The sequence below is a fragment of the Dromaius novaehollandiae genome, chromosome 3, assembly GCF_036370855.1.
Source record: "Dromaius novaehollandiae isolate bDroNov1 chromosome 3, bDroNov1.hap1, whole genome shotgun sequence".
Classification (NCBI taxonomy): Eukaryota; Metazoa; Chordata; class Aves; order Casuariiformes; family Dromaiidae; genus Dromaius; species Dromaius novaehollandiae.
The window spans coordinates 75,206,491-75,232,999 of record NC_088100.1 but is presented as its reverse complement, the minus strand read 5'-3'; the positions used below and the strand labels follow the sequence as shown (position 1 = coordinate 75,232,999).

General features: G+C 39.3%; 2 protein-coding genes across 3 annotated transcripts in view; both read left to right on the top strand.

The window, feature by feature from the left end:
* Positions 1-8,489, top strand: part of WTAP (WT1 associated protein) — a 28,417-nt gene extending 19,928 nt beyond the window's left edge. The window contains exons 6-8 of the mRNA XM_026109829.2: positions 110-288; positions 5,133-5,287; positions 7,267-8,489. Of these exons, the coding sequence (XP_025965614.1) occupies positions 110-288; positions 5,133-5,287; positions 7,267-7,850 (918 nt within the window). The 3' untranslated portion in view covers positions 7,851-8,489. The remainder of the gene's footprint in view (positions 1-109; positions 289-5,132; positions 5,288-7,266) is intronic.
* Positions 8,490-15,990: 7,501 nt separating this feature from the next.
* SOD2 (superoxide dismutase 2) lies at positions 15,991-25,654 on the top strand. Of its 2 annotated transcripts, XM_026109831.2 has the most exons (5): positions 15,992-16,140; positions 17,459-17,661; positions 21,889-22,005; positions 23,657-23,836; positions 25,135-25,654. In XM_026109831.2, exons 1-5 carry the CDS (start codon positions 16,112-16,114, stop codon positions 25,278-25,280), a joined length of 675 nt encoding a protein of 224 aa, XP_025965616.1. In that variant the 5' UTR covers positions 15,992-16,111; the 3' UTR covers positions 25,281-25,654. The 2 variants fall into 2 exon arrangements, with proteins under 2 accessions (XP_064365280.1, XP_025965616.1); XM_064509210.1 differs by lacking the exon at positions 21,889-22,005 and having other exon boundaries at positions 15,991-16,140.
* The last annotated feature ends 855 nt before the right edge of the window (positions 25,655-26,509 follow it).

Genomic DNA, 26,509 nt, shown 5'->3' with positions numbered 1-26,509 from the left:
CAAGCTTTCTTAATATACTCTTTAGAATAACTATTTTTTAATTGTATCCAAATGATTATAGAATTTTGTTTAGTGATGTATAAATAACATTTTTTTTTGTTTTATGCAGAATCAGATTCAGTACCTCAAGCAAGTCCAGCAGCCTAGTGTTGCCCAACTGAGATCAACAATGGTGGACCCAGCCATCAACTTGTTTTTCCTAAAAATGAAAGGTGAACTGGAACAGACTAAAGACAAACTGGAACAAGCCCAAAATGAACTGAGTGCCTGGAAATTTACGCCTGATAGGTAAACAAAACAAATACTCCCCAGTCAAGACTTCCCTGACAGTCCCACTACGAGAATGCTATGGTGGGACAGCCAAGTACTCGTTTCCACACCAAGACTCAGACGTTTTGAGCCAAAAGCCACATTCTTATACTGTCCAGCTTGTAATGCTTAATGTAAAACTTACCAGATGAACCTTGTGTTTCAGCTTTTTTCTCCCCCTTTGCTTCAGAGGCCTGACGGCGTCGGACTATTCTGAAGAAATGGCCATCTCCGAAAAAAAATCCTTTCTAGAACGTGTAGACATTTGCAAAATTGTTCTATTTGAAGAAAATAGAGGGAAAAACAGAAGTCTTAAGTCTGTGGCACGCTGTGTCTACAGACAGTTTGGAGGAGAGAGAACCTAGAGATTATAAATCATGAATTGAACATGTAAAATTGCCGTAAAATGTAGAAGTGGAATATGCTTCGCTCTTAACCTTGAGCCTAGTGACTTAGAGACACTGTAAGTCAGTTTTGCCAATAAGACTGTGGACTTCCTGCTTGTTCACTGAACTGCTGGGTCAAAACTCAATGAGGTGAATTTTGCATTAAAGAGTTTATTTGCTAACCAGTTCTGAATAGCCATGAGAGTGCTATTTCATATCACATCAGTGGTAGTGTACACATTTGACTGTTTAGCATTTGGGCTCTATAACACTTGACGGAGCCTTAAGTCAATGTTGCTAAATAATGAACTGTTCTCTGGATGGTTGGAAATATTGTGGACGCCTCAAAATTAGGACTGTACAAAAATGTACGTTCTATCTAATTGCAGGTGTAAAATTGTTGGAAGTGATATATATTTGATCACAACTAGCATGTATAAGTGAAACTAGTTGTGATAAGTATTTCACTGCATGCTTCCATGCAGCAATGAGAATTTTTCAGTCTTCTATTCTGAGAACTGATCTCAAATGCTCACTACAGAAGGCACATACAATGGCAACTGTCTTCAGTGTTGGTGGGATATTTTTATTCCTTTGTACACCTGTTTTTTTTTTTTTTTTTGTATTGCACTTCTATATAAAATGTGCCTTGAAATAGTTGTAATATATAGATCAAGGAACACTACTGGTTATACTGTTGTATTGTGAAACTCCTGGGATGAACGAGAATCGAACAGATTGTTATTTCTGAATTGTCTCGTTCTCTGAAAAAAGGGAAGACAATATTTTAACAAAGCAAAAAACCTTAAATGCATGCATTTTCCTGGGTGGAATCAGTGGAAGGAGCCTTTGCTACTCTGTTGATGCCTCTGTTCTGTTGTCCCAAGTTACTTGTAAGAGTAGCAATATGGGACAGCTGGGAGTGCATGTCTGAGGTGTGTAAAGTGAAATGCAGACTTGATACAGCATTTGTGTATTTTTTGTTTTCATTTTACTTTTTTTTTTTAAAGCAATTTGAGTTCTATCTAGAAAACTAAGGTTTTGATTTTCAAATCAGTTGGGCAATATTTCATGACTCTAGAAAATTCAGTTTTAAATTTTTAAGAGGTCCAGCTTTCATAGAAGGTGATGAATTCTGTTTCATTGGTAAAATTATCTTTAAGATGGCATTACATATTTTTCAACTCAAATATCTTAACTGTTTGTGCTTTAGATTATTAATATGGAAAGGAAGAGTAGTGTTCTTATGCAGGCTTATTTTTTGCATGAGTAATGGCTTACAGCAAAAGAAAAACCTTCAGAAAAACTTTACCTTTAAAAAAGTGATACATCTGGAATGATTTTGCTGTAGCAGTATCTAAGGTTATAATGATCTAGCATCAAAACAGAGGTAAGACTTGCATTAATAAATTGTTAACGTATTACCAAGCTGTTTGTAAAATTTACTATAATGTGCGGACAGAGGCAGCTGTTGGGATTGTTCATCTGGCATGCCATGCAGATTGCTTGTTTAACTTGGAATTCAGAAAATGACTTGATACATTTAGATACAGGGTTTATTTTATTTTATTTTTTTAAGTCCTCAGGCTCTAAAGTTACATGTACCACTGAGGAGAGACAAGTAGCTATTACCACTTTCTTTCAAGCAAAAGTATCAAAGAAAATTTTGTCACTTTTGTAGTTACAACTTTCCTTGATACTTGTCATATAAGTGAATATAACTGGTGAATGTACATAATAGATATGTGCAATAGCTGGAATATAGAAAATTAGATATATTTCCTGGTAAATAGAGGTTGTCTTCAAAACTGAGTTATGATTTGATTGATTTTTATTTCTTGAAAGCTGAAGAAATGCTGACTCACATGTAAAGGGTCTGCAGGATTTTTCATCTCTCCTTTCATGCCCTCATCACCCCACCCCCACTATTTGTCCTTCCTCATATGCAGCTACTCCTATTTCATGGCACCTGACCTAGATTTTGAAAGAAGTGATGCTCCTATTCAAATCTCTAGCCAGTGTTCTGAGGTAGCATGTTGACTCCAACCCTAAGCAGTATCAGTTCTGGACCTTAACCATAGATAAGGGTGTACAGCATAATCATTGCTGATGTCTGGAGCAGAAGATAAAAGGGCATGTAATCAAGGAATGGCTCTGTTAAGCCATTTTAGCCATCATTGAACATACAGTATACACTTGAATTAAAAAAAAAATAGAAAAATCTTGATTTGCAGAAAGCTTACTACAAAAAGTAGTCTTTTGAAATTTAACCACTTATATTCTTACAGGTTTTGTTGCATGTATGTTCAAGTGGATTTGTGAAAATATTGCCGAATTTAGTTTTATAGCTAGTAGGAGTTATTTTAATAGTTGCTGGATTTGTTACTTGTGCATGTATTGTCTTTTACATAAATTGCAAGGGGAGATTGCTTGGTGCTGTGCTGCACTAGTTCAGAACATCTGGAAATCTTGATGGGAAGAAATAGCATTATAGGTAACTATGCAAATTTCTATACAGGTAATAAATATTTTACACTTTGGCAGGCATTAACATGAAGAAATTAATGGGATTCTAAAATTTTCCCAATTTTAAGGTAACTGGTACTTGCTAATACTACAGTTTTACATTGTTTTGTGAAGAGAAAAACGTTAAATGACTTAAGCACTGTGAACTTCTTTAACTTGTAGTGATGATGAATACAGTAATACAGGTGACTAAAAATCATTGCGTGTCTGCCTAAACACTTTTGGGATATGCCATATTGTTTATTTCCAAAGTGGTCCTGCTTTACAAAGAATGAACATCTTAAGGAAACTTTTATCTCAAGTGTATTACTTGAATTGTATTAGGTCAGCACAATTTAAACGTCAAGGACCTGGCATTGGACATCACATCGAGAAAGAGAACAGGTTGCTGCCTTTAGCAGAGTTGCAGGCTTCCAGGACTTTACACAGCCAGATTTCCTTCTGGAGCAGCCCATCTGAAAGATTTGGGAGAGTCAGTCGGAAAATGTTAAATGGGGCAGAGCTGGCAGAACTTAGTAACTGTCTAAGGCTTGAATGCCTAAAAGGTGGCTGATTAGGAAATGATTATTTTAAATTCTTTCTTGGTATTTTGGTTGCAGGAGAGAACCATGGCTGTGAATCACAGTAGCAGAAATTCCTGTTTTACTCTCTTAATCTTCAAAATCTCTTTCCATCTTTGTCAATTGTTCAAAAACAACTTTAAGCTGACCTCCTTGGTCTTGTAAAGAAACAAGTCCTGCCATTGAATTCACAATAAACCTGCTCAAGTCTTCTCTTTTTTTTCTTTTTCTTTTTTTTTCTTTTTTTAAACAGAGCTTACACTTCCATAGAAAAGAGGACAGCTTTGTTATATTGCTAAACCTCATAAAAAGAGAACTATTTGTGGTTGCTGTCCTGACTTCGGCAGACCAAGAGTCTTAGAGGACTTTAGCTCTTTTATGGAGTCAGCTGTATTGCCTATATATTAATTTGCATACTACTTCCTATAATGCTTTACAATGCAGTTTTTATCGTGAAGATTAAAGATGTGTAATGTTACCTATTTAGTAAAGACAAGATGTCTTGTCAGTTCAAAACAGCTTTTCTGTCTGATATTTCCGACTCATTTCAGAAATTGGACATCCTAAAGCATTGTTCTTGATCTGAAATGTGGCCATTCTAAACAAATAGTAATATACTTCTTTCTTTTCCTGCCAATTTTTAGTTGCACTTTACTTTCTCCTCACCATGCAAGATGTGCACAGAAAGAGCTGACTGAAGGAATCATGAAATTGACTGTGTACAATACTGTAAAATATATAAATTGAATTGAAAGATAGACACCTAAATTTTTAAACAAAAGTACCCAGATAACATTCAAATAAATATCTAAGCCTCTCAAAGAAAAATGGATGTCACTGTAAAAATGAGCATGGGATTTTAATGTTTTCCCCAAATCAACTTTTTTCTCTTTACCCATATGTAATTACTAAATTATATAAGTACAATAAAGGAAGCAGCTTTTTGTTCGTGTATGATTCAGTTTACACATTTTTATGCTGTCCTTGATCTTTTGAATTACAAGGCACATCTTTAATCAAATATTTTACTCCATTGAGAATCAGCACATGCAAGATTGTGCATACCGATAATCCGGATGTTGGTATTAAAAAAAGAACAATATGCTCATTCATATTTGCAGTAATAAACTTGCCTTCCACTTTATGGGCCAGCGACAGAAGATCAACTGACATTGGAACAGCATGTGGTAACTATAGGGAGACTTTCTGCTATGACAATTATGTTAAGGCATAATGTTCCTTGAATTGTGACATGCAGAAATTGCATCTCCTTTTTGTCTATAACTGTGATTGAGGAAGATTACTGAAGGTTTTATATTCTTTTTGTGATAGATGGCTCTTTCCTTTGCAGCCAAACAGGCAAAAAGTTAATGGCGAAGTGTCGAATGCTTATCCAGGAGAATCAAGAGCTTGGAAGGCAGCTGTCCCAAGGACGTATTGCACAGCTTGAGGCAGAGTTGGCTTTACAGAAGAAATATAGTGAGGAACTTAAAAGCAGTCAGGATGGTAAGGGATTTTTTTAAGAAAATGGAAGTTGCCTTGCACTTCTGCTAGCTTAATTTACTGGGGATGCAGATACTGTAAATTCTCCTTTGCTAGAATGGAAGGGCAGTATGAAGTAAAATATGACAATCGTAAGTCTTCACTGGTTGCCTTAATTACAAAATCAAAAAACAAACCCAACCTTGGGGAGATTTGCTGCTCCAGTAATGTGGGGGGTTGAATTTGAAATTGCCAGGCTTTTTTATTTTAGGACTTGCTATTTAATAGGGAATGTTTAGATTGAACACATTATTGGTGAATTGGTAAGATCAGAGCTGTTAACTTTGCTTGAACCTAAGCATGCACTGAGAACAGAATGTTTCTTTGTCAACTGTGACTCATTTTGAGTTTTTTTTTTGGGGGGGGGGGGGTAGGTTTTAGCTATGCCTAATACAACAAAAATACAATTTTTGCTTAAATAACTCAGCTGAAATAAAATGTTCCATTATTGTATCCACAGTCCACACTGTGCAGCATTATGAGCCTGAATTGAAGTTACCTGTAAACTCTGACCTCTTGCATAATTTAAATGGATGGGAAAAAAAGCAAATTTCTTAATTTCCAGATTTTCAGTTGAGAGTTCAGGATAGATAGAGAGTTCTTCTTAATCTCTGATTAAAATTTGGCTTTTTGGTAGTGTTACACAATAGGTTGTCTGATTATTACAGTAAGTCTTGGGACATGAACTCTTTGACGTTATTGCTTAAACCTGAATATATTGTTTTTGTTTTACAACTGAAACCTATAGGACAACACAGATGTGTTTCGGCACTGCTTAAGTCTGATATATCCTATATTTTAAAGGCTATAATTTTTTCCTGTAGAATCATCTTCTGTGAGAAAGTACAGTATAAAGTGATATATAATAGAGTTCTTAATGAAAATGATTTTCTGTAAGGGCATTAACCATGGATATTTTGTTGGAATAGTTACGTTTTTGCTTCTTAATTACTATTTACATAATGCACTTCATCTAAATTAATCAAGTTCATAACTGAAGCAATGTGGACGTTCATTGAGGGTATCTGCTCCAAAATGCAGTATAGTGCAGTAAGCTCCAGAATAGTGCAAGATGTGTTCTTAGTCCCCATTGTTTCTTCCCTATTAAAACAAATGTGGTAAGCAAAGTTGTGAGCAGACTAAGGCTATAATAATACGATAGTACCACTCTTACCTTTCCAGCGAGTATTTTTCTGTACCTGCAAGAACGCTTTTTAAGAATAATTTCTTAATAAGCAGTTTGCATTTTATTTGCTCTATCAGGTTAAAGTTGGAACTTTGAGTTCAATGTTTCTTTCACTGTTTCCAGGTCACATTTGTTCTGCTCAAAAATGTAGTCCCCATTGAAAAGTCTTTTCTTTGTACATAAGCAGCACTAAAAACCCTGTGGAATTAATTAACAATTTTACTGATATGAAAGTCAGCAAAAATCTACCTTTTCTTTTAGTGTCCTGTTATACAGGATTAAAAGCAGTAAGAATTGAAGCTTTCTTGAAATGTGACTGATACTGATACTTTTTTCTCACTGAATAGGTTGTTGTATTCAAACCTATTACATACAGCCATGTGGTTCATGGTTGCTTTTTTTAGTGTTTCTGCTAAGATTTTTGCACTTGAGAGTACAGTCTGTTTGCAAAATAGTCATTGTTTGAATTGAGCTGTTCTCCAAATATACTCCTTTTTTTGCCCAGAAATGAATGTCTTCTCATACAGTGTTTTCCTATATTCTTCTGTATTCCTAATAGCATTATAAAAAGTATGTAGATGACAGTTTAGAATTTCCTCCTTCAAAGGCAGAATATCAAAAACGATGATGACTGGAAACAGGTTTGTTGAAAAATTTCAGCATAAAATGTTGGTACTGGATTTTAATTGTGTTATCTGAGACTCAGGCTATATATGGGCTATTAAGTATTTGCAATAAATGTGTTTTCTTTATATAGAATTGAATGACTTCATCATCCAGCTTGATGAGGAGGTAGAGGGTATGCAGAGTACCATTCTAGTTCTTCAGCAGCAGTTGAAGGAGACTCGCCAGCAGTTGGCTCAGTACCAGCAGCAGCAGTCCCAGGCCTCCACCCCAGGTACCAGCAGGACTCCATCTTCTGAGCCTACAGAACAGGGAGAGGCTGTGGGTAAAGACTGCAGCCGTCTGGCTAACGGACCAAGTAACGGTAGTTCCTCCCATCAGCGGACGTCTGGGCCTGGATTTTATAGGGAGGGTAGCAGCACGGAAGATGACTTCCCGGCTTCTCCAGGGAATGGTAATAAGCTGTCCAACCACTCTGAAGATAGAACTGGTAGAGGAGGTGGTAGCTACATAAACCAACTCAGTACTGGGTATGAAAGTGTAGACTCTCCCACTGGCAGTGAAAACTCTCTCACTCACCACTCAAATGACACAGACTCCAATCATGATCCTCAAGAGGAGAAAACAGTGAGCATGAAAGGTAACAGAACTGTGGGTTCTCGTCATGTCCAGAATGGTTTGGACTCCAGTGTAAATGTGCAGGGTTCAGTTTTGTAACATTTTTCTGCAGCATTTTTATACAGTGTCATTTAAATTGGGAGAGGATACTGTCCAGAAGCCGTTTAAATTAGTGCATACTTGTCACAATTTTGCCTTTTTGTGGGTTTCTTTTTGCTTCAATACCTCTGCCACTTTGGAAATTTTAACAGTTAATTACATTGAATGTTGCTAAAAGGACGTTTGTGTAGCTCAAGTTATTTTTATATGAGTTAATGTGAAGTTGAAATGGAAATTATTTCCACAAAGTATAACATAAATGATGTCTGTACAAATCTGTGTATATCTAGAACCTGTGCTGTGCAAGGGCATTCTTACTCATACTGTTATACTTAACACCACCTTCAAGAATTGTCATAATAGCTGTGGGTTTATGACTGCCAAGTTTGCCCAGTACAGTAGTTTTATCACTAAAAGATGGACTTACAGGAGTCCTGTAGTAGTTTCAGTGTTAATTACAGTTTTTCCCACCATACATCTGTGCATTTTTCTCCTTAGGTGACCGAATGTTTATGAATTGTGTGCATAGTTACTCAGTTTTTAAGAACTGTTGTATCCTGTTTATGCATATTGCTCTGTGACTCCAATATTATCTTACCTGTACTGACCAAACCTAAATAAAAACTTTTAATAATGTAATTTCCTCATTGTTCTGCATTGGTTTACATGGCTTATTTGTATGCAGTGTACTTACAGTACGTGTTTTTTATTGAATTTGTCCCTGTGATCAATCCTACGTCATATAAGTTAAGCCTGAGGTGTGTTATCTTACTAATTGTGCTGTCAGGGTGTGCTATCTTACTAATTTCAGGCCAGACTGATGGTGCCTATTCTATAGGTTGTTTCCTTGTCAGCAGATAAGAAAAAAAAAGAAAAGTTTAATAAAAGCAAACCCAGAGTTAGAACTTAGCTATTAAAAAGATAGTGTAATAAAAGTACTCCGTAAGTAAATATACCAATTAAACTATGAAACTTTAAGGAGTTAATTAAGATTCTTTCTTAAAATAGATCCAAGTCCTGGGGGGAGGGGCAGGGGGTTGTTTTTTGTTTTTAACACCTAGCTGAAGGGCAATTTGAGTTGACTTTAAAAGTAATTTTTTTCATGTTCTGCATGTGTTATCAACTATACTTTTATTGTTCAGTAGCAATATGAGTTATTACAAATTTCTCAGATTCTCAATTTCTGGTGGTATTTTCTGTCTACTTTTTTAGTGATGGTGACTTGTAAACAAGGGGATGAAAAAGACTGTGGCTCTAAATAAGTATTGGTTAAAAGGAAAATAAAAGTATTTTTAAAGTACTATACTTACTAGTAAACTTAAGTTCAGTTTCAGCACTTGTACTTGAAAACCTCTATTACCTGATGACTAACAAAATTATTCTGCTGGTTTTATAGGAGAGAAAAAATTGTAAGTAACTGCTTATAGCTTTGCAGTTCACTCCAGAGACATTGAGACTCCTGTTTGAAAGCTATATTTAGTTCTAGGAGATATTTGGGTGTGTGTTAACTTTAAACTACAGTGTTGTAATAAATTCCTAGATGAAAAATGGTACTGTAGAAAACCTTTTATAAGTGGCATATTATATGAAAATTAGCATCTACAGTAGTATTGTCCAGGACAAAGGGATGCAATATACATGACAGCAACTAATAGTATGTTAGAAACATGTTAGTCTATGTACCACTGCTGCTTTAATTTCATAGGGCTTATAAGTGTGTTAAAACTAGTTTGTATTTCTCACCAGAAGCATAAATCCCACTGGCAATACCTGGTGGTTTTTTGAGTATTACTTTAGCCCTCACTGCCTGAAAAATAGCAGTTACTAGTTGAACGCATGAAAGGGAAAGTACTATCAGACTTCATCTGATAATACAGATAGTAACAAGCCTTCTAATGAAATTTATGGTGGTGGTTCAAAACTCAGTTTGAAACTCATGCCAAAAAAAGGTTAGACCTCTTTTCACCTGCTATAAATATAGGGAATCATAAAATACCACTTGAGTTACAGTAATTGCCATTAATCTGTTTTACAGGTAAAAATGCATAGCTTTCAAGCAGTGACAACTTGCGACTTATATCTGTCAGTTACTACACTGGGACATTCATGTTTTAAAACCTCATATAATTTGAGTAGTTTGTTTTCTCAGTACTAAGTGGGGCAAAATTTTTAGACAGTAAACCATTTAAAAACATTTTTAGTTACACCGTTCTTAGAATAAAAGCTGGTTTATGTTGGTATAGGAAAATAATTGTAAGACAAGGTAAGCCATTCCCCTTTTCATTCTCTACTCACGTGGTGTCTTCTAAATAAGCTGGCTGGGCTGTTTGCTTAATTTATCAAAAATGAAAGCAACCCAGCAATTCCATCAGTTAATAACAAAAAAAAAAAAAAAAAAAAAAACCTATAAATGTACAATTGGCTTGCTTCCTGGAGCATTTGCTGCGAAGCATTAGGGGAATTGCATCTAACAATGCATATAGAAATGCCAACTATAATGTTAATGTTCTTGGCTGCCTGTCAGTGAATACTTGCAGCTTATATGATGACATTTAATCCTAAAGGTAATTAGTTCATTTTAACAGAAGATCAAATTTTATTGATTACCAATAGGTACAACATTTCTCTTTAAAACTAGATACTGCACAATCTTGCTGTATAGATTTTAAGCATTTGGGGGAAAATCCTGTCTCCAAAACTCCTGCTGACTGCAGAGAATTCATCTTTTATCATATGTATTGATAGAGCATGTCTTATTTTTACTGCTCAGATTTCCAGAGAGTACAGCTGGCTGATGAGAGATACAGAACTGTAAATTTACATGCTTTTTCTAGGATCATTAAAGAAAGGGGGAGGAGGGTTTCCTACGAACCTATGCATGACAATTGACTTTTGATTCCCTGGATCTGTTCATGTAGACTTCCTGGCAAATACCAAGATGAGGTTTATTTTCAACAGGGCAGTTCAGACCTAATTCCTATAATCTTCTAACTTGCATTTTTGTACTCTGATAAACATGGGTTCTGTAGGAACTTAATATATACTTGTTAAAAAAACAAAAAAGATGGGTTTTTGCAGTAGCCAAGAGCATCCTTCAGTACAATGTACATTTTATCTAGTGTTTGTCTCGAGTCTACAGAATGCTTCATAATTTTGAGGGAAGAACTCCCCTTGGTGATCTTTCTGGAGAGCTAATTTTTAATGGGTCTTTAAACTCATTTGCCCTAACTATTCAATACTGATTCTTTTATCTAATGAGGTAAAGGTACAAGAATGAAGCTTTCTGATGAGTGTTAAAGGCAGGTGTATTGCTATCTGGAGGAAAAGAGAGGTGTGGGGAAACAAGATACGCAATGAAGTGAGGAAAGGAACAGAAATGAAACAAAAAAAGATAGACAACTTAGGATCAGCAGCACTTGCTAACACCTTTTTAGCTATCAGTAAACAGATAGAAACATTTGCTTTGCAAGGCAAGTTTTCATAGCTTAATATGCTATTTTGTGCTGTTGTGGTATCCTATGCAGTGCAAAATAGCTGTAAAAGAGAAGTGCCTAGTAGACAATTCCTGGTGGCAGAGCCTTGCCTTACTTTAGTCTCCATTCCCAGCAATTGAGGTGGTAGGCCCTATGACACACAACTTTCTATGGGAATAAAGGATTGTTTGCATGCTGAAGTACAGGCTGTCTTCCTAGATCTGCTTGCAGTAATGATGCCCTGAGTTTTAGGAAGCTGTTAATGGTGGACTCCTCTACTGTATGTCTGGACATAACTTGGAGGATGTGACAAATGAGGTCAAAGACTTACCTTCACTTTTGATTCAGAACAGACCATCTAAGAAACTGACTTGCTTTACACAAAGATACACTGAAAATACTGCAGTGCAAAGTATTTTACATACCTACTCCATTAACTGTTGCCTTCAAAATAAAGATATAGTTGTATTTGATACCTTTATTATAATAAAAGACAGGGAAGGGAGAATTCCAAAAAATGCCAGCCCCTGAGTTCAAAATCAATCTAAGACTCCCCAGATGTAGTTTGGCCTAGTTCAACCACAATTTTTATTGCCTATGCTACATGAAGGTCAAACAATATGTTCATTTAATAGTTCTAATATTGAATTACATATATTGCAATGAAAAATGGTATTTTTCCCAATTTAAAGAAATAGGGTAACTGCAGCATTACCTATTAAAAACTGAAACCCATGAAACTGCAAACCGAGAGAGAAATACATAAATGAATCTTTCACCTCTACAAGTTGCTTTTAAAACCTAAAAGAGCAAGGCTATCTAATAGATGTTTATTTAGCCCCCCCATCACTGAATTTGCAGCCCTAAAAACACGACTCTGCATATGTCAGATTCTGTTAGAGATTTATGCAGTTGCAAGTTGGACAATACCTGATTATAAATGGGAAAAATACACCTAGACACCTGAGGTCAAAAGGAACTGCTGTGGTGTAGTCTGGCCTTTCGCATTGTGTGTCTGCTATGTCTGCTGCTAAGCTATATTCCAGTTGGTTCAAGGCTGAATTTGTCTAACTGCTTCTCCCAGTCATCGCTCAGTATATCACGGCTTTTCTCCATCAATAAGATTTACATGTGGTAATTTGTTCAGCCTCCTTTTCAAAGAGCAAGGTTAAGCTCTTTAAACTTAAGAAACTTTTTTTCACCCCTTTCTAGAATTTCCACTTCCTACCGGAATGTTACACTCAGCAGTGCTTGCATGGAAAGGTGATCTTGCTTTCCTATTCCTGTCTAATGCTAACCTTTGAAACATCTAGTGACTGATCTACTTATCTTACCATGGGCATTGTACTCTGAGTACATGTTTACATATTACATAAATGATTTTTCTTCTCTGAATCAGTTGTAAACACACATCTATCCTGTACATGACTTTCATTGTTCATATGCTACCTTTTATTTTGATCAGTTTTAATGGGCTGTGATTGATAATCAATGCAATTCAGAAGTAGCCTATTCTTTTTTGCTTTCTCATTAGTCTTTTTGTCATCTGCCTACTAGAAAAAATATTCCCAAGGATACTGCTAGCAATTTGGACATTGGGCCAACACTTGACCCTAAAGGGATAGAATGCTGTTAGTCCTGACCCTATTAGGAAACATCAGTGAACCACTAGCCTGGTATCTCAGTTAGTGAGTTAATCTTTAATCCCATCCATCATGTGCCCTGTTAATGCCATACAGGGTAAGTCCTTTAAATACAAATAGAAAGTACTAAGTCATTGCCTTGGAAATAGAGAAAACGAAGTATGTCGTATCAGCACAGCTGCTTTTGTTAACCAGACCTGCAATCTTGTTAAAAGGATTGCTATGTCTCTCTGAAAAGATCTGCTTTCCATGAAGATGTCCTGCCTGATAACAATTTATATGTTTTGCTTCTAACTCTCAGGTGATAGAATTCCTTACTTTAACCCCTTATTTTGTCTACGATTCATAAGAGGTTGATTGATCTTACAGCATTACAGAAGATTCCACTGCTTTTTAAAAATACTGGCATCATATTGGCAGTCCTCCGACTCTTTGGGATTTTTTTTGCTTTCCAAGAGCAGACTGTTACCAGTGGTTCATATAACTCAGTTCCTTAATACTGCAGCAGTAAGTTTTAAAGACCTTTTTTAGAACAATTTTAATTAATTTAATTTTAGTGAAAGAAGCCTTATATTCTCCTTCGTTACATCTGCAAGACTGTTTTAATATCAGTATCACGAGATGAATTTATCCTCCCACTTCCTTCCAAAGAGAGAACATTAATGTGTTAAATGATTCTTGACTTTCCTATAACCCTTACTATGATTTTATGATTCTGCCATTATATGTTTATTTAATTCCTAATACATAGTTTAATGACCTTCTATTGTTTTTAACTGCACAAGCAGGAGAGCGATGTTAGCCTAAGAATTAAGGAAATAATAGCAAACCTTCCATATGTTGTAAATCAGAAATATTCACCTGTGTCAGGAGCACATGCTATACCAGATCTGTAGTGAGAAGTCTAGAAGAAGATTTAGCCTATTTGCTCCTTGGTGCAGCACTCTTGCTTACACTCAGCTCCCGCAGTCTGTCTTGTGAGGCTGGGGCAGAGCAAGAGGTAGGACACTGACAGTGGCACCATCTACCAAATCTGGCATGTACACCAGAGATTCTCTTATCTCAAGATAAGGCACTGATCTGCTGGGAAAAGCTGGCTTTTCTCCCTTGCTCCCAGGCTTACTGTTTCTCAAGAGCAAGGGTTTCACAGCAGTTACTTCAGCAGAAGGAGCTGTGCACAAGCTTCCTTATGAGGAAAACGTGGTAAATAACCTGTCCTCAGACTTTAGCAGTTGAATGCTAATATCTACAAATTCACAATCATAGTAGTAGCCAACATTATTCCAGCAATTCAGCAGGAAGACTGATTTGTATTTTTTGATCTCCTAGATGTATGTTTTCATATTGCAGTAACACTGAACCACCATCCTTATCCCCTTTACAACAGTTGTGGGGGTTTCGGGTGGAGGTCACTTTCAAGTTAGGGTCCCACATTTGGTCTGTGTTCCAAAGACTTTCTGCCTAGTATTGAAAGAGTACTACACCTGCCTCTAATGTGCTATGTATTCTTTTTCCATATCTTGATCATTAGTTGGCAAGAGGAACGGGGAAGGGATTCTTCAGGAGAAAGATCTCATCCCTCTCTGAGCATGGTAGGCCTCAAGGTGACAGTTCAAATGCCAAACACTGTAGGGGTGGAAGTTCTGGAGTGAACTTCCCAATTCCCTAATGTTGAGTTCTTCCTCATTTTCCAAGATAGGTCCAGGCTAAAACTGCTTTAGCAATGATCTCCTGGCTAACTGGGAGGTTCCACAAGGGGCCACTGCCTGTTCTTCCAAGGGCACCTGGCCTCCTGCACTTACACTACATCTCGTATGAAATTTTAGGTCTCTCGGGTGTCTCCATAAGTGACTGCATTTCCCAGGCACATTCCTTGGGTTGTGGTGGTTATGAAGCAGTAAGGTAGCTGCTAATGCAGCCCTGGCACAGGCGCTGACATGGGGGCATGGCGGTGCTCACCCATGCAGGCGTGCCCACAGTGGCCAGCAAAAGCGCCCAACCCCTGACCAGCCCCTCCTGACCTTGAAGGCAGTCTCGACTCTAGTGGTATAGTCAGAAATGAGCAGCTGGTTTATTGTCCTACTCAAGCTGTGGTGATCACCATAGGACTGCCTGATAGCTACCCTACAAAGCACCAGGCACTGATTTGCACCTTGTTATTTCTTTTCCCATTTCCTGGCCTTCCTTCTCAGTACCCTTGCATCTCCCTTTCTCCACCTGCCTACTCCCAAACAAGCAACCCGCTCCTGTCCCCACTGGTCGCAGTTTTGCCACATCTGGAATCAAATCTGGTATTTCTGGTACTGCTACCTAGGTAATCTCAGCCTTACACGGTATTACTGATACGTTTACTGGCACTTGGTGGCCTTGCAAGACTGTACTCCCCTAAAGGTCCTCAGTACTCCCATCCGCTTATCTGCAAAGCTTGGCTGTTTCTCACGTACCTCCTCGTCAGCCACCTGCCATCCCTGGGCGCTATCTGTAACTTCTGCCAGCTTCTCACGCTGCTTAACTTGTTGCACCCCGCTATTTCTCATGTCATGTCCAGCCGTTTTCCACGTCCTCTTCAGTTAGCCTGACCTCAGGCCGGTGCCTAGCGGGCGCCCAACGGCGGCTCACCCCGCGGCACCGGCACCGAGCCAACGCGAGCGGGCACCCCTCGGCCTCCCCTTGCTGGGCAGGGGGTCAGGCACTTCCTCTGCCCAGAAGCCGGGCCTCACAGGGCTGCTCAGAGCTACGCGTTACCCAGGACAGCTCGCCTCGCCTCCTGGGCTCGCCCCTGGGCTCAGCGCCTGCGGGCGCCGACCACTTCAGCGCCCCCTCTCACCCCGGCAGGGGCAGCGGTACCCAGCCCCTCTTCCCTGCCGGGGGGCGACTGCCGCCTGTGCAGAGGAAACGGGGCTCGCCGCTCCGCCGGGCAAAGTCTCACCTCTGCGGCCACGCACGCGAAATCGACCCCTTCTGCAAACCCAGTATTTCATACTTCTTTCCCCCCCACTCCCGAGCCTGTCCCTATGCTTCCCCCCGGCACCGCCCGCCCAGTGCTGCGGGGGGCGGGCGGTGCCGGACGCAGGCGCAGAGCGGCGCGGAGCGGCGGGCGGCAGCGCTGCGGTGTCGGAGGGGTGCCCGGCTGTGAGCCGCCGCCATGTTGTGCCGCCTCGCGTCGGCGGGCAGGTGAGAGCCGCGCCGCGCGGGAGGAGGAGGAGGAGGAGGAGGAGGAGAAGGCGGTGGCGGCTGCAGCTGCAGCGGGAGCTCAGTGTCAGCCGCGGCGTGAGGCGGCGGCAGCGGCGACCCCGCCCTCGTCCTTCATGGCCGAGCGGCGGGCGTGAGGGGAGGAGGCGGCGGTGGCGGTGGCGGCGGCGGCGGGCAGCCCACTCCCCTCCGCTCCCCGGGAGGTGCCGGCTCCCCCCGTCGTGCGGGCTCGTCGCCATTTCGGGCTGGCGGACGCCGCGCGGCTGCTGGGGCCGCTGGCGCCGGGGATTTCCCGCGGCCTCGCCGGGCGTTTCCCGGCGCTGCCGGCTGCTGTCCTTCAGCTGCCCGGGCTCTGCCCTGCCTGCTGCCCCCGATAAGCCCCGCGCTCCGCGGGAGGCTTCAGTCGCGTGACTCGGCGCGGTGCCACCAGACTCCCCCGTCTGTGTCGGGCCGGGTCACCTCTGCAGGGCCTCCCCCGCTGCGGCAGCCACGCGGGTTTTGTTGCTGCGGGGTCTGCCTAGTTACGCCAAGGTCACCAGCGGAAATGTAAAAGGGCTTTAGGAGTTGAGCTTCTTCCCAGCCCAGCAGTTCTCTTTTCATCACAGTTGTCATCTCTCTCTAAAAAGCAAGGTGGAAAAGGGGCAGAGGTTGCCTGAAACGTTGTTTACTTTGGTGGAGTTGCCTTCCCCCCCCATCACACAGTATGTAGTTTCAGGTTCCAGCTTTAAGAGCAGCGAAGCACATGTATTTCTGCTGAAATATGTGGGGTTGGCAGAAGAAAAGTTAATGTTACAAAGATTCTGTCCCAGGAACTCAGTGACTGTTTAATTTTTCAACTTGTTTGGTTAAGTGATCGCTGTATTAAAAAATATTTTGGATGGTGAAGGAGTGAGATTTACCAGGGATGTTCTGTCTGGCTTCTGTTTAACCCAGTCAGTAAAGACTGGGTGAAGCTTTGAACGCTAGTGTGCTACTGCTGGCTTCCCCTTCCTCCCCCCACCTTTGCCTTGCCTGTTGGCATGTTGGAGTGTGAGTTTCTGTGGTGGCTTTGTGGAACGCAGTTTGAGACCTGCAGCTTTACGCTGCAAAGCCCTCTGCCTGTGCCCGTTATGTGAATTCATCTTGGTAGCTAAGCTGTAGAGTGCGTAGCTTCCAGCTCTTGAAGTAGGTAAATGGGACTTCTTTTTCTAAGATACTGCCCCATGTACTTATAGCAGTGGATTATAACAGTCATGGTTTGTCTAGTTCAGTGTTAAAGCACAAGTACAGAATAAGACTTCTGTTTTTTTTCCTCTTCCAGAAGCAGTGCTAAGTTGGTAGCGCCATTGGGATGCTTGGTCTCCAGACAAAAGCACACTCTCCCAGACTTGCCATATGACTATGGGGCTCTTGAACCTCATATTAACGCAGAAATCATGCAGTTGCACCATAACAAACATCATGCTACTTACGTTAACAACCTGAATGTTGCAGAGGAGAAGTACAAAGAGGCACTCGCAAAAGGTTTGTATATTCACAATCAAGAGATGGAAAGGAAGCTAGTCAAAATACATGCTATCGGAAAAACAGATTAACTTTTCTTTCCAGGGGAAATACTTTCTTTTAAAAGTTTTGAAATATCTAATTCAAGCTTGCTTTTCTTTTTTTTACAAAGTGAAATGTTTTAAGGAAAAAAATTTAATTGTGGGCTTCAGTGGTGCTGATACTTAGAAACTAGGTGTAGCTAAAAGCATGAGTTCTTTCCCCTTTTGTGCTGTAAACCTAAAAGAAACTGCAGTGATTCCTGTGGATTTAGTCTGTATTTGCAGAAGTAGCTGGAACTAAAGGCAAGTCAGTAGGAACTTGCAGTTATTTTACTGAACAAATGCTTTATAATGAAAGCACAGTAACAAAATTATCTGAAGCAAAACTTGTGTAACTGGATGGTTTTCACATCATATGTTCTGCTGATTCTTATAAAATAATCTTAGTCCCTTACAGACGGAGGGAAGTGTGGTTAATACATATGACATCTAGTGAAGAGATCTGAATCTTGCTGCCAGCTATGCCATTGGGTCAAATTAAGGGGTTATCTAGCTCACATGCCAGTGTGAGATACCAAAATACACAGCAAACCATCGTGGATTTGTTTCTTAACTTCCCAAATTGAATCGTGAGCAACGCTGACTTCTCTGAAAACTGTTACAGTCATTCTAGCCAAGCTATGCTGAAACAGTTAAATGCTTTTTTTTTAATCCTTTCAATATTAGTTTATGGGACTGATGAAAATGAATGAAGTGTGTTATATCTTTTTAACAACATGGAAATATTTCCTTTTTTTTTCCTTTACTGACCTTTCTAAAGAATCTCTAATAATGTGTGAGAGGCAATCAGTTTATATATTCAGCTTTGACTGACTGCCATGTGGTTCCACAGTGTAATTTAATTGCTTCGATGACAGTGAGAATAGTGAATATCTGAGTAAACTGGAACCCTGTAGCCCCTGAGAAGTATTGGGTATGCTTGAATAATGAATGTTGATTACTTGTGAAAGGTTAGAGATTTTCAAGTGTCTAAGTAAACCTGAAAATATGTTGTGCAGTCTGAATTAATGAACTAATGAGATTCCATTAAAAATTGTGACATCAAGATTGCTTGTCACTTTGTCCTGCCAGTGGTGGATCTAGGAAAGTTGTATTCCAGAGATTAATCAGTGTAAATAGAACTGAGGAGGGAATCTAAACTTAAAGAAATCGGTATACCTGCTGCTGCTGTTACTAATTATGTTTAGCGCCTAAGGCTTCAGCCACTAGTGGGGGCAGAATTACTGGGTAGCAAAAATGTCTGCAGTATTGTGGATCCTCTGACATATTTTTAACAAATACTACCCTTTGATGAGCTCTCATAACTTGCTGCTGGACATAGTGTACCTAGATGGAGAACTTAAACTTTGCTTAAGGATTTTTGTGGGCATTACTTTTCAAGTGAATAATTTATTGGTGGTTGTCATGAGCATGGTACGTATTTGCTTACAATATGTTTTCTTTGTGTTTTGGTTTGGCTCTTTCCCTAATTGGCATCCCAATGCACTATCCATGTAATATTTTGACCCTCATTATAAAATCAGGCTTTAGGAAAGAGCAAAGTCTGAACTGCTGCCTAATTCTGTCAGTATTGTTCTTCTTCCATACTTAAAAACTGAGCATGACCAAAATTTTCTGCACTGCAGTTCAAAATTGTGTTACACAACACATTTAATTGCCATCTAATACCTGTTCCAGATAACACAACCTTGATAAGGGCTTGTGTTCAGCAATAGAAAATAAATTACTATTTTCTGATCATCTTTAGCATGTTCGTAATCTGTCTACATCTATTTAGGTACCTCAGCCAAAAGCTGTCCTGGGCTGAGTCCCATGGGCTTATGTTGTCAGCTCTTTTGAAAATCAGTGTGCAGTTCTGTGATTGGGACCAATGCGGGAAGTAATGTCTTTGTTCTGGAAAGTTTTCAGCATAAGCTGTGATCTCATCACTGGCTCATCAAAATGTCCAAGATTTGCCAATCGAAGGATGTAATTTTGCAACTTAATTTCACTGAAAACTTATGCCTATGAGAGTTTTTCCTTTTCTTTTCTGACAGTCATTTGACCTGTGGTGCTTTCCCCAGCTGCTCTTACAGGAAAACAAATGCCTCTTGGTAAACTGTGAAACTGAGGTGGACAGGTCTCTTGCATGTCTTTAAACTTTCTATCTTGTTTTTCTGAATTGTCACAGGTGGCTGTACTGAGGAGTGTGGTAAGCCGGAGCAAAGGCCAGGGGCCCTATGTACAATTAGATCCCTAGATACTTTTGCTGTAACTGAAGGGCAAGTTACCTTTTTCATTGCTTTTTCATTGTTAAGTACAGTAGGACTGATTTGGCAGCACCACAAATATTGCATGTTAAGGATAGCAATCAGATGCTCTCTCTGTATCATAGTGGTCCTGGGGGAAAGGTGCCTCTAAAGAATGGTATGATAAACAATGACAAAGACATTAAAAATATCCTCTGTTATTTTTGGACCCCGGGCGTATAATGTTGTATGCTCTGGATGAACTTAAAAGTTTCTTAAGGTTTGAAAAATTCAAGAAAGATGTCCCGAAGATGCTGTTTTACTGAGTGTTGTGTGGCACCTGACATCCTTAACTTGATATCTGAATTCAGCATCTACCATTTGTACCATCTACAAGGGATGCTTTGTTCGAATCCTGTTCCTGTCTGGTTTTGTTGCTCTGGGTATGATTGTGACTGTAGGTACAGAGACCGCACATTAATAACAGGTTTTTTTAACTCATGGGTATATTTCTGAATGGGAAAAAATTTAACCTGTATTGCACTTAAAAGTGAATTTTTGTAGAGATAAAGTTATTCTTAAGAAAAGTTTATAGAAAACTGTTTACCTTCTGTGTCTTAAGGAAACTCTTTACTATAACAGTGATCATTTCCAGCAAAAATGGAAAGCCATGGGTGCTTGGTTGAGCACTACTGCAATTTATTTTAAAGAGCTCTGAATGCTGTTTTTTGGGGACTTGTGAGTCACTGGAGCTTAACATCTTCAACCAGATGTTTTATTCATATGAGGCCTACCAAGGCTGTTGTAGTTTCTTAGGGATATGAGGCAATACTGAGGACCTGTAATCCTATATTAAAACCTTAGAAACAGGTGTGCTACTGCTGCATGGCCTGCCATTATGTCTTTCTATGACTCATTTACTCCTATAGGAAGACTTCCAGCACTGATTCCTGAAAGTGAGTGGAAGAAACAGTTGTCTGCATTGATTTCTTATGAGAGAATGTATTGTAGCAGTGGACAAAGCTTCAGAGAACTTCAAAAAAAGCATTGAATTCTTTTAAAGTCAAAATAGCATAAAAAACATTTGTGCTAAAGCAGTGAGATCCCCTTTAGAGACATAAGGCACCAGTAAATTCTTTAAGGAATATGATGGGTGAAGGGGAAGAAGCACAGAGCTGCCTTGGGTGACATAAGGGTTAGCTATATGCAGAGCTGGAAGCAAGGGTTGGGATTACATGTAAACTACTTCTGTGGTCTGTGGAAGCTTTTAAGTGGAGTCCTGATGTTTGTTTTTTTCTTGGAGTTAAAAGCCTGCCTGGACTGAGAAGAGATGGGGATTTCACCAATGTTTAACAGTGGCATTTGGAGGAGAGGTTTCTGATGCAAAGTTATGAGGGAGGGGAGCGTTTTGTTCATGTATGCACTGACTGTACTCATCAACTTTTTCTGGAGCACAATCTATTTGCCCTGTAAATATTTTAAGAAGTTTAAAAATTCTTAACTTGAAAATCAATGAAGCTAATTGGTGAACAGTGTTCTTCTTTTGTAGTGGTAATACTGGGAAGCTTACAGATGCTAGTCCTTAAAATGTTTTGGTTCCGCTAGTTGCTTTATCGTACTACAGAGTGGCAGTAGATACTTACACACTTTGTGTGTGGTGTGGGTTGCCTGATAGGTGCAATATTGGCACATCACATATCATGATGGGATAAGAAAAGGTAGTTTGAAATCTTTAATGTGGTTTATGACAGTGACTATTTAAAATATTGATAACAATCACAACCTCTTTTTTTCCATAGGCATGTTATAGGTTTGTAAGACTTAACAGATTTTGGAGAGCAGTGGGTGCCTAGCTGTTACTTTGTGACTACCATAGTGATGTTTTTATTAGTTTTTGTTTTTATCTTCTGCATCTTTAGGTGATGTTACAGCTCAGGTGTCTCTTCAGCCTGCGATTAAGTTCAATGGTGGGGGTCATATCAATCACACAATCTTCTGGACTAACCTTTCTCCTAATGGAGGAGGAGAGCCTAAAGGTTAGTCCTTGTTATTGTGGTTTATTGAGTCAATTTTAATTAACCATTAGAATTGATGATCTTTTCTCTCTTTGGAAGAGTCCTAAGGATCTTTATCCTTCAGAGTTAATTTGCCTTTCTGTGACAATTATCACCATTCTGAGGAATTCAGGGTCTTTTGGATGAAAGGCAAAATACAAAAAGCTGGTCCTGTGCTAAGTATTTTTAATTTCTAACATTGATTATCCGTATGCTGCAAAATAATTGGCTACTGCTATAAATTATCTCTTCCATCTTCATAAGAGAAAGTAGTTATCCAAAGCTGTGCTAATAAAGATGTGACATACATGTACTCAGTTCACCTGGAGATCCAGAGATCATGTACCACGCAGTGTTGTGGCTGGATTGAGTTGCATGAACTGACCACTTATTGCTTTCCATGATAGCCTACACTCTGTGGTTTGGGGCATAAACTTTCAGTCCTCTACATTTGGCAGCCTGAGGGCTGAGCTACAGATCTGCAGCTGAAGGCTCATCTCAGTTCGGCCATGCTAGTAGTGAAGTGTTGCATATGTTCTTGTGGAACTTTCCAGGAACAAGTGTTTTTGCAAAGCTTGGTATAGTTAATCATCCTGAAGTGTCGTGATTGTTACTGTAAGAAGAATGACTCTTTTTCATTCTTATTCTTAGCCTGATTAGTGTAGCTGTGCTAATAATTTGGCAAAGAATAGTCCTGCTGTTGCAGTACAGCCTAATCCAATAGCAACAGAAAAATCTGAGGTGTTGTGTGGATGAGCAAAACTGGCTTTGGCATAGATTCTCTGCTTAAGGTGATAATGTACAAATGAAATCATGAAATGTAACAAAGACTTTATGCTCTGTTTTGAGCAGTTAGTAAACTTTATGTCAATAAAAAGTCAATGAGCCTAAAATACCATGTTTTAGTTTGAACTGAATCATTCAAGGCTTTTGTAGGAAATTTGCTAAAGCCTCTCTGAGATGCACTAGCAGCTATCACCAAGAGACTGACTGTGAAAATCTTTTGTCTGAGGGTTGGAGGGATAAGGAATGAGTTCTTCAGCATGGCACTATATGAAGTATTGTTACATTGTAATTTTACACAGCTAATTAGCAGTACAGACACCTTCAGGTCTAGAATAATCATTTATGTATCTGAAAAACAAAAGTGCACTGGGGTGTAGGGGAGAGGAAGTAGTCTGAGAGACTTTGTGTACGTTCATTTATACAGATGTGAAGGACATCCAGATATTTCTTTGTACTAAGACAAATCATAGCCATTCTGTGGTGCCCTTTTAGATACGCAGATCAAAAAAGCCTTCTTACCTTTTTTCCTAGACCTCCTCTGTAGCGTTCCCTTGTCTTTTAGACAAGAATGTAAACTCCTGAGTGTCCTGCTGATAGCACCATGGCGGTGTCTTTGACAATGGCATCTTCGACTACTGCACTGAATTCTTTCCTGTTTTCTTGCTCTATTAAGCAGGTCAGGACAGAATTGTTAATTAATGATGCAACTACCCTGTCTAGAGACTTCCTTCCCTCAGATCCCAAATCCCAACCTGTCTCTGTCTTTCCGCCTATCTCCAGGAGATGTATGGAAATAGAACAATGTTAAGTACCTGACGTTCTGCGCTGTTCCTTTTTTTTTTTTAAGGAGAATTGATGGAAGCCATCAAGCGTGACTTTGGTTCCTTTGCGAACTTCAAGGAGAAGCTGACAGCTGTATCAGTTGGCGTCCAGGGATCAGGCTGGGGGTGGCTTGGGTATAACAAAGAGCAGGGACGGCTACAGATTGCAGCCTGTGCAAATCAAGACCCTCTGCAAGGAACAACAGGTCAGGTTTCTCTCCTTCCCCGCCACTTCTGTCTTTGTAGATTTCAGAGACAAGTTTATCTGATCTGAAAAGGCTTTTTTAGACAACTGATGAGAAGAAATCACTGGAAAAATAGGGCTGGAAACTGTCTGAATATTATTCTAGCAAAAATTAAAAAACAGTTGCAGTTTTTAAAACAGCATCTCCACAAACTCTGTGGAGAGCAGTAGGGTTTACAGTCCGACTAGTCAAAGGGAAAATAGATGAGGCATATTATGGAAGCTGTCCCTTTTAGGCAGTAGTTTTAGCTGAGGCTCTTTCAAACTTCCTGAGTAACTGGAGTAGCTCACCTGTGAAGAGTATTGGGAAGATTAAGTTTCTTACCTTCAGATTGTTTCCTCTGACAGAGGAGCAACTTACAGAACCATTTGCATTAGGCCAGACAACAGGAGAGAAGAAGGTATGTATAATAACTGTTGTTTTGAAATGGACTAAATTTAAAATGGTAGGCTTATAACATGCTTCCTTTGTCAGTTAAATCAGCCTTGGATGGGGATAATTCTTAGGGCTAAGCAAACAGAATAATGCTGGCCATACCCTTTTAAAAGTATTTTTACTTGTATAGAGACATACAGGAGTGATGATGAGAGGCCAGACACTTTCCACAGAGGGAAGATCTCACGTGCAATGAGAATCCTGTCTGTGGTGGCTGCTTCTTCAAATCCTATTGCAGATACCTTTAAAACATCCTCTGTGAAATTCACACAGAATGCCCAGGAATACGATACCAGTTCATATCTACTGTCAACATCTACAGCAGTCCATGTATTGCTTATTAGTAGGAGAAAAAAAAATTTACTACAGGGAAGTACAGCATAAAAAACCCTCCCAGTTAAAAAAAATCAAGAAGAAATATGTTTTTCACAAAAGCAAGGAAAGTAATTAGTTACTTAACTGGAAGCAAACCGTTAGGACATAAGACTCTTCTGTGTTGCAGTGTTTAAGGAAAATGCTTGCCTAACTGAGAGATGTAAACTTTTCAAAAGAGACTTTATCTAGTTTCAGTCATGTTTTCAAGAAAGTTCTAAAGTACTCATAGGTGTTTATCTTAATCAGCTCATTTGATTCATACAATGTATGTGTGTTTGGAGAATAAGCAGTTCTGTAATACGTAGCAATGAGCACCTGTGTGCTGGAGAGTTCTTTATCTCCTGCAGATAAAGACTCAGAAATCTAGTACAACTTGGGGATGTAAAATAATATTTTACATGTAAAGAGTGTTTTCATAAACTTAAAAAAATTATCTTCCTTTTTTATAGGTCTTATTCCTTTGCTAGGAATTGATGTATGGGAACATGCTTATTATCTTCAGTATAAAAATGTTCGACCTGATTATTTGAAAGCCATCTGGAACGTGATCAACTGGGAGAATGTATCTTCAAGATATGTGTCCTGCAAAAAGTAGAGTGGAATTCTTGCACAGACTACTAAAATGGCACCACTTCTACTTTAATACCGCTTTTGTAGTAGTGTCTGTGGCTTACAAATGAATGGCTCTACTGCCGAAAACACTTAGCTCATCCAGCAAAAACATTTCATAATCAAGCAAAATGTGTGCTTGTCTATTTCTGAGAGAGGTGTTTACTTAGATTTTTGAAGCTTTAAACTTGTGAGACAAAGAGAGAGACTTTAAATAATATTTTCCACTGCATATAGAAACATAACTGACCTTTCTTAAGGTTAGTGAGGTAATGGATTTCCTTGTTGCATTTAAATATCTAAGTAGAAACATGTACTTGATGTTGCTATAAACAAATAAAACTCAAAAGAAGAATCTTATTTAACTGTTTAAAACTGATTCATTTTTTGTAATAGTTGGTCCAGTTACTTGCTTTGAAGATGGTTGGAGGAGTGCCTTTTGTAATTTGTTGTATTACAGGCTATGGAACTTTCCTAGACATTAGGATGGGCGTAAGGGAAAGTGGGCATTGCTGTCCCCCCTGAACAGACTTGACTGTCTTCAGTCATCAGAAGAATCCATGTTTTGGACTCTCCCCTTTCCTGGATCTCTTAAACGAGATCTTCATTTATTGCACTGATGTACTAACTTTTGAAGTGTTACTTTGAGTGAGAGATTACTGGGTCAGACTAAATGGTTCACACAGGAACTTAATGGCAGCATTCAATACTCATTCCATACTAGTTGTTAAAGCATATCCTAAAACACCCTTCAACTTTAGAGACTGATTAGCTGCAACCATCATGTATAAACTGTCCCTGCAGAGCTTTGTTCCTGAAGCAGTTATAGCAAGTTAAACTTAATGCTTGAGGCAGGAATGGAATACTGTCTGGTGCAAAGGAGCATGCCTGGGTAGGTCTTGAAAAGTATAAGAAAAGATTAGTGTGTTTTGTTTACTCTGCTACTTCTGCCTTAAGTATTTCAGACTGGGTGCAACTGGACTTGCATAGTACCTTATACATAAGTTTTTCTGAGCTTGCTCAGTATGCTGCTTTAAGTTCAGGATGCATTCTGAGAGGAACAAGGAAAAGACTTACTTCATACTTAAAAATTGCAGTCTGGTAATGTAAGATTAAGGGGAGAAGTGTATTTAAAAAAAGAAAATAAATGCCTTTCATCAGATGATGCAAGATAACTCCTACCACAGGAGTAATTTCTTGGTCTCTATCCAAAGC

Coding starts and splice junctions, on each gene's coding strand:
- SOD2 (XM_026109831.2), top strand. CDS start 16,112: ATGTTGTGCCGCCTCGCGTCGGCGGGCAG. Junction 16,141..17,458: donor CGCCTCGCGTCGGCGGGCAG/GTGAGAGCCGCG, acceptor TTCCTCTTCCAG/AAGCAGTGCTAAGTTGGTAG. Junction 17,662..21,888: donor CAAAGAGGCACTCGCAAAAG/GTTTGTATATTC, acceptor CTGCATCTTTAG/GTGATGTTACAGCTCAGGTG.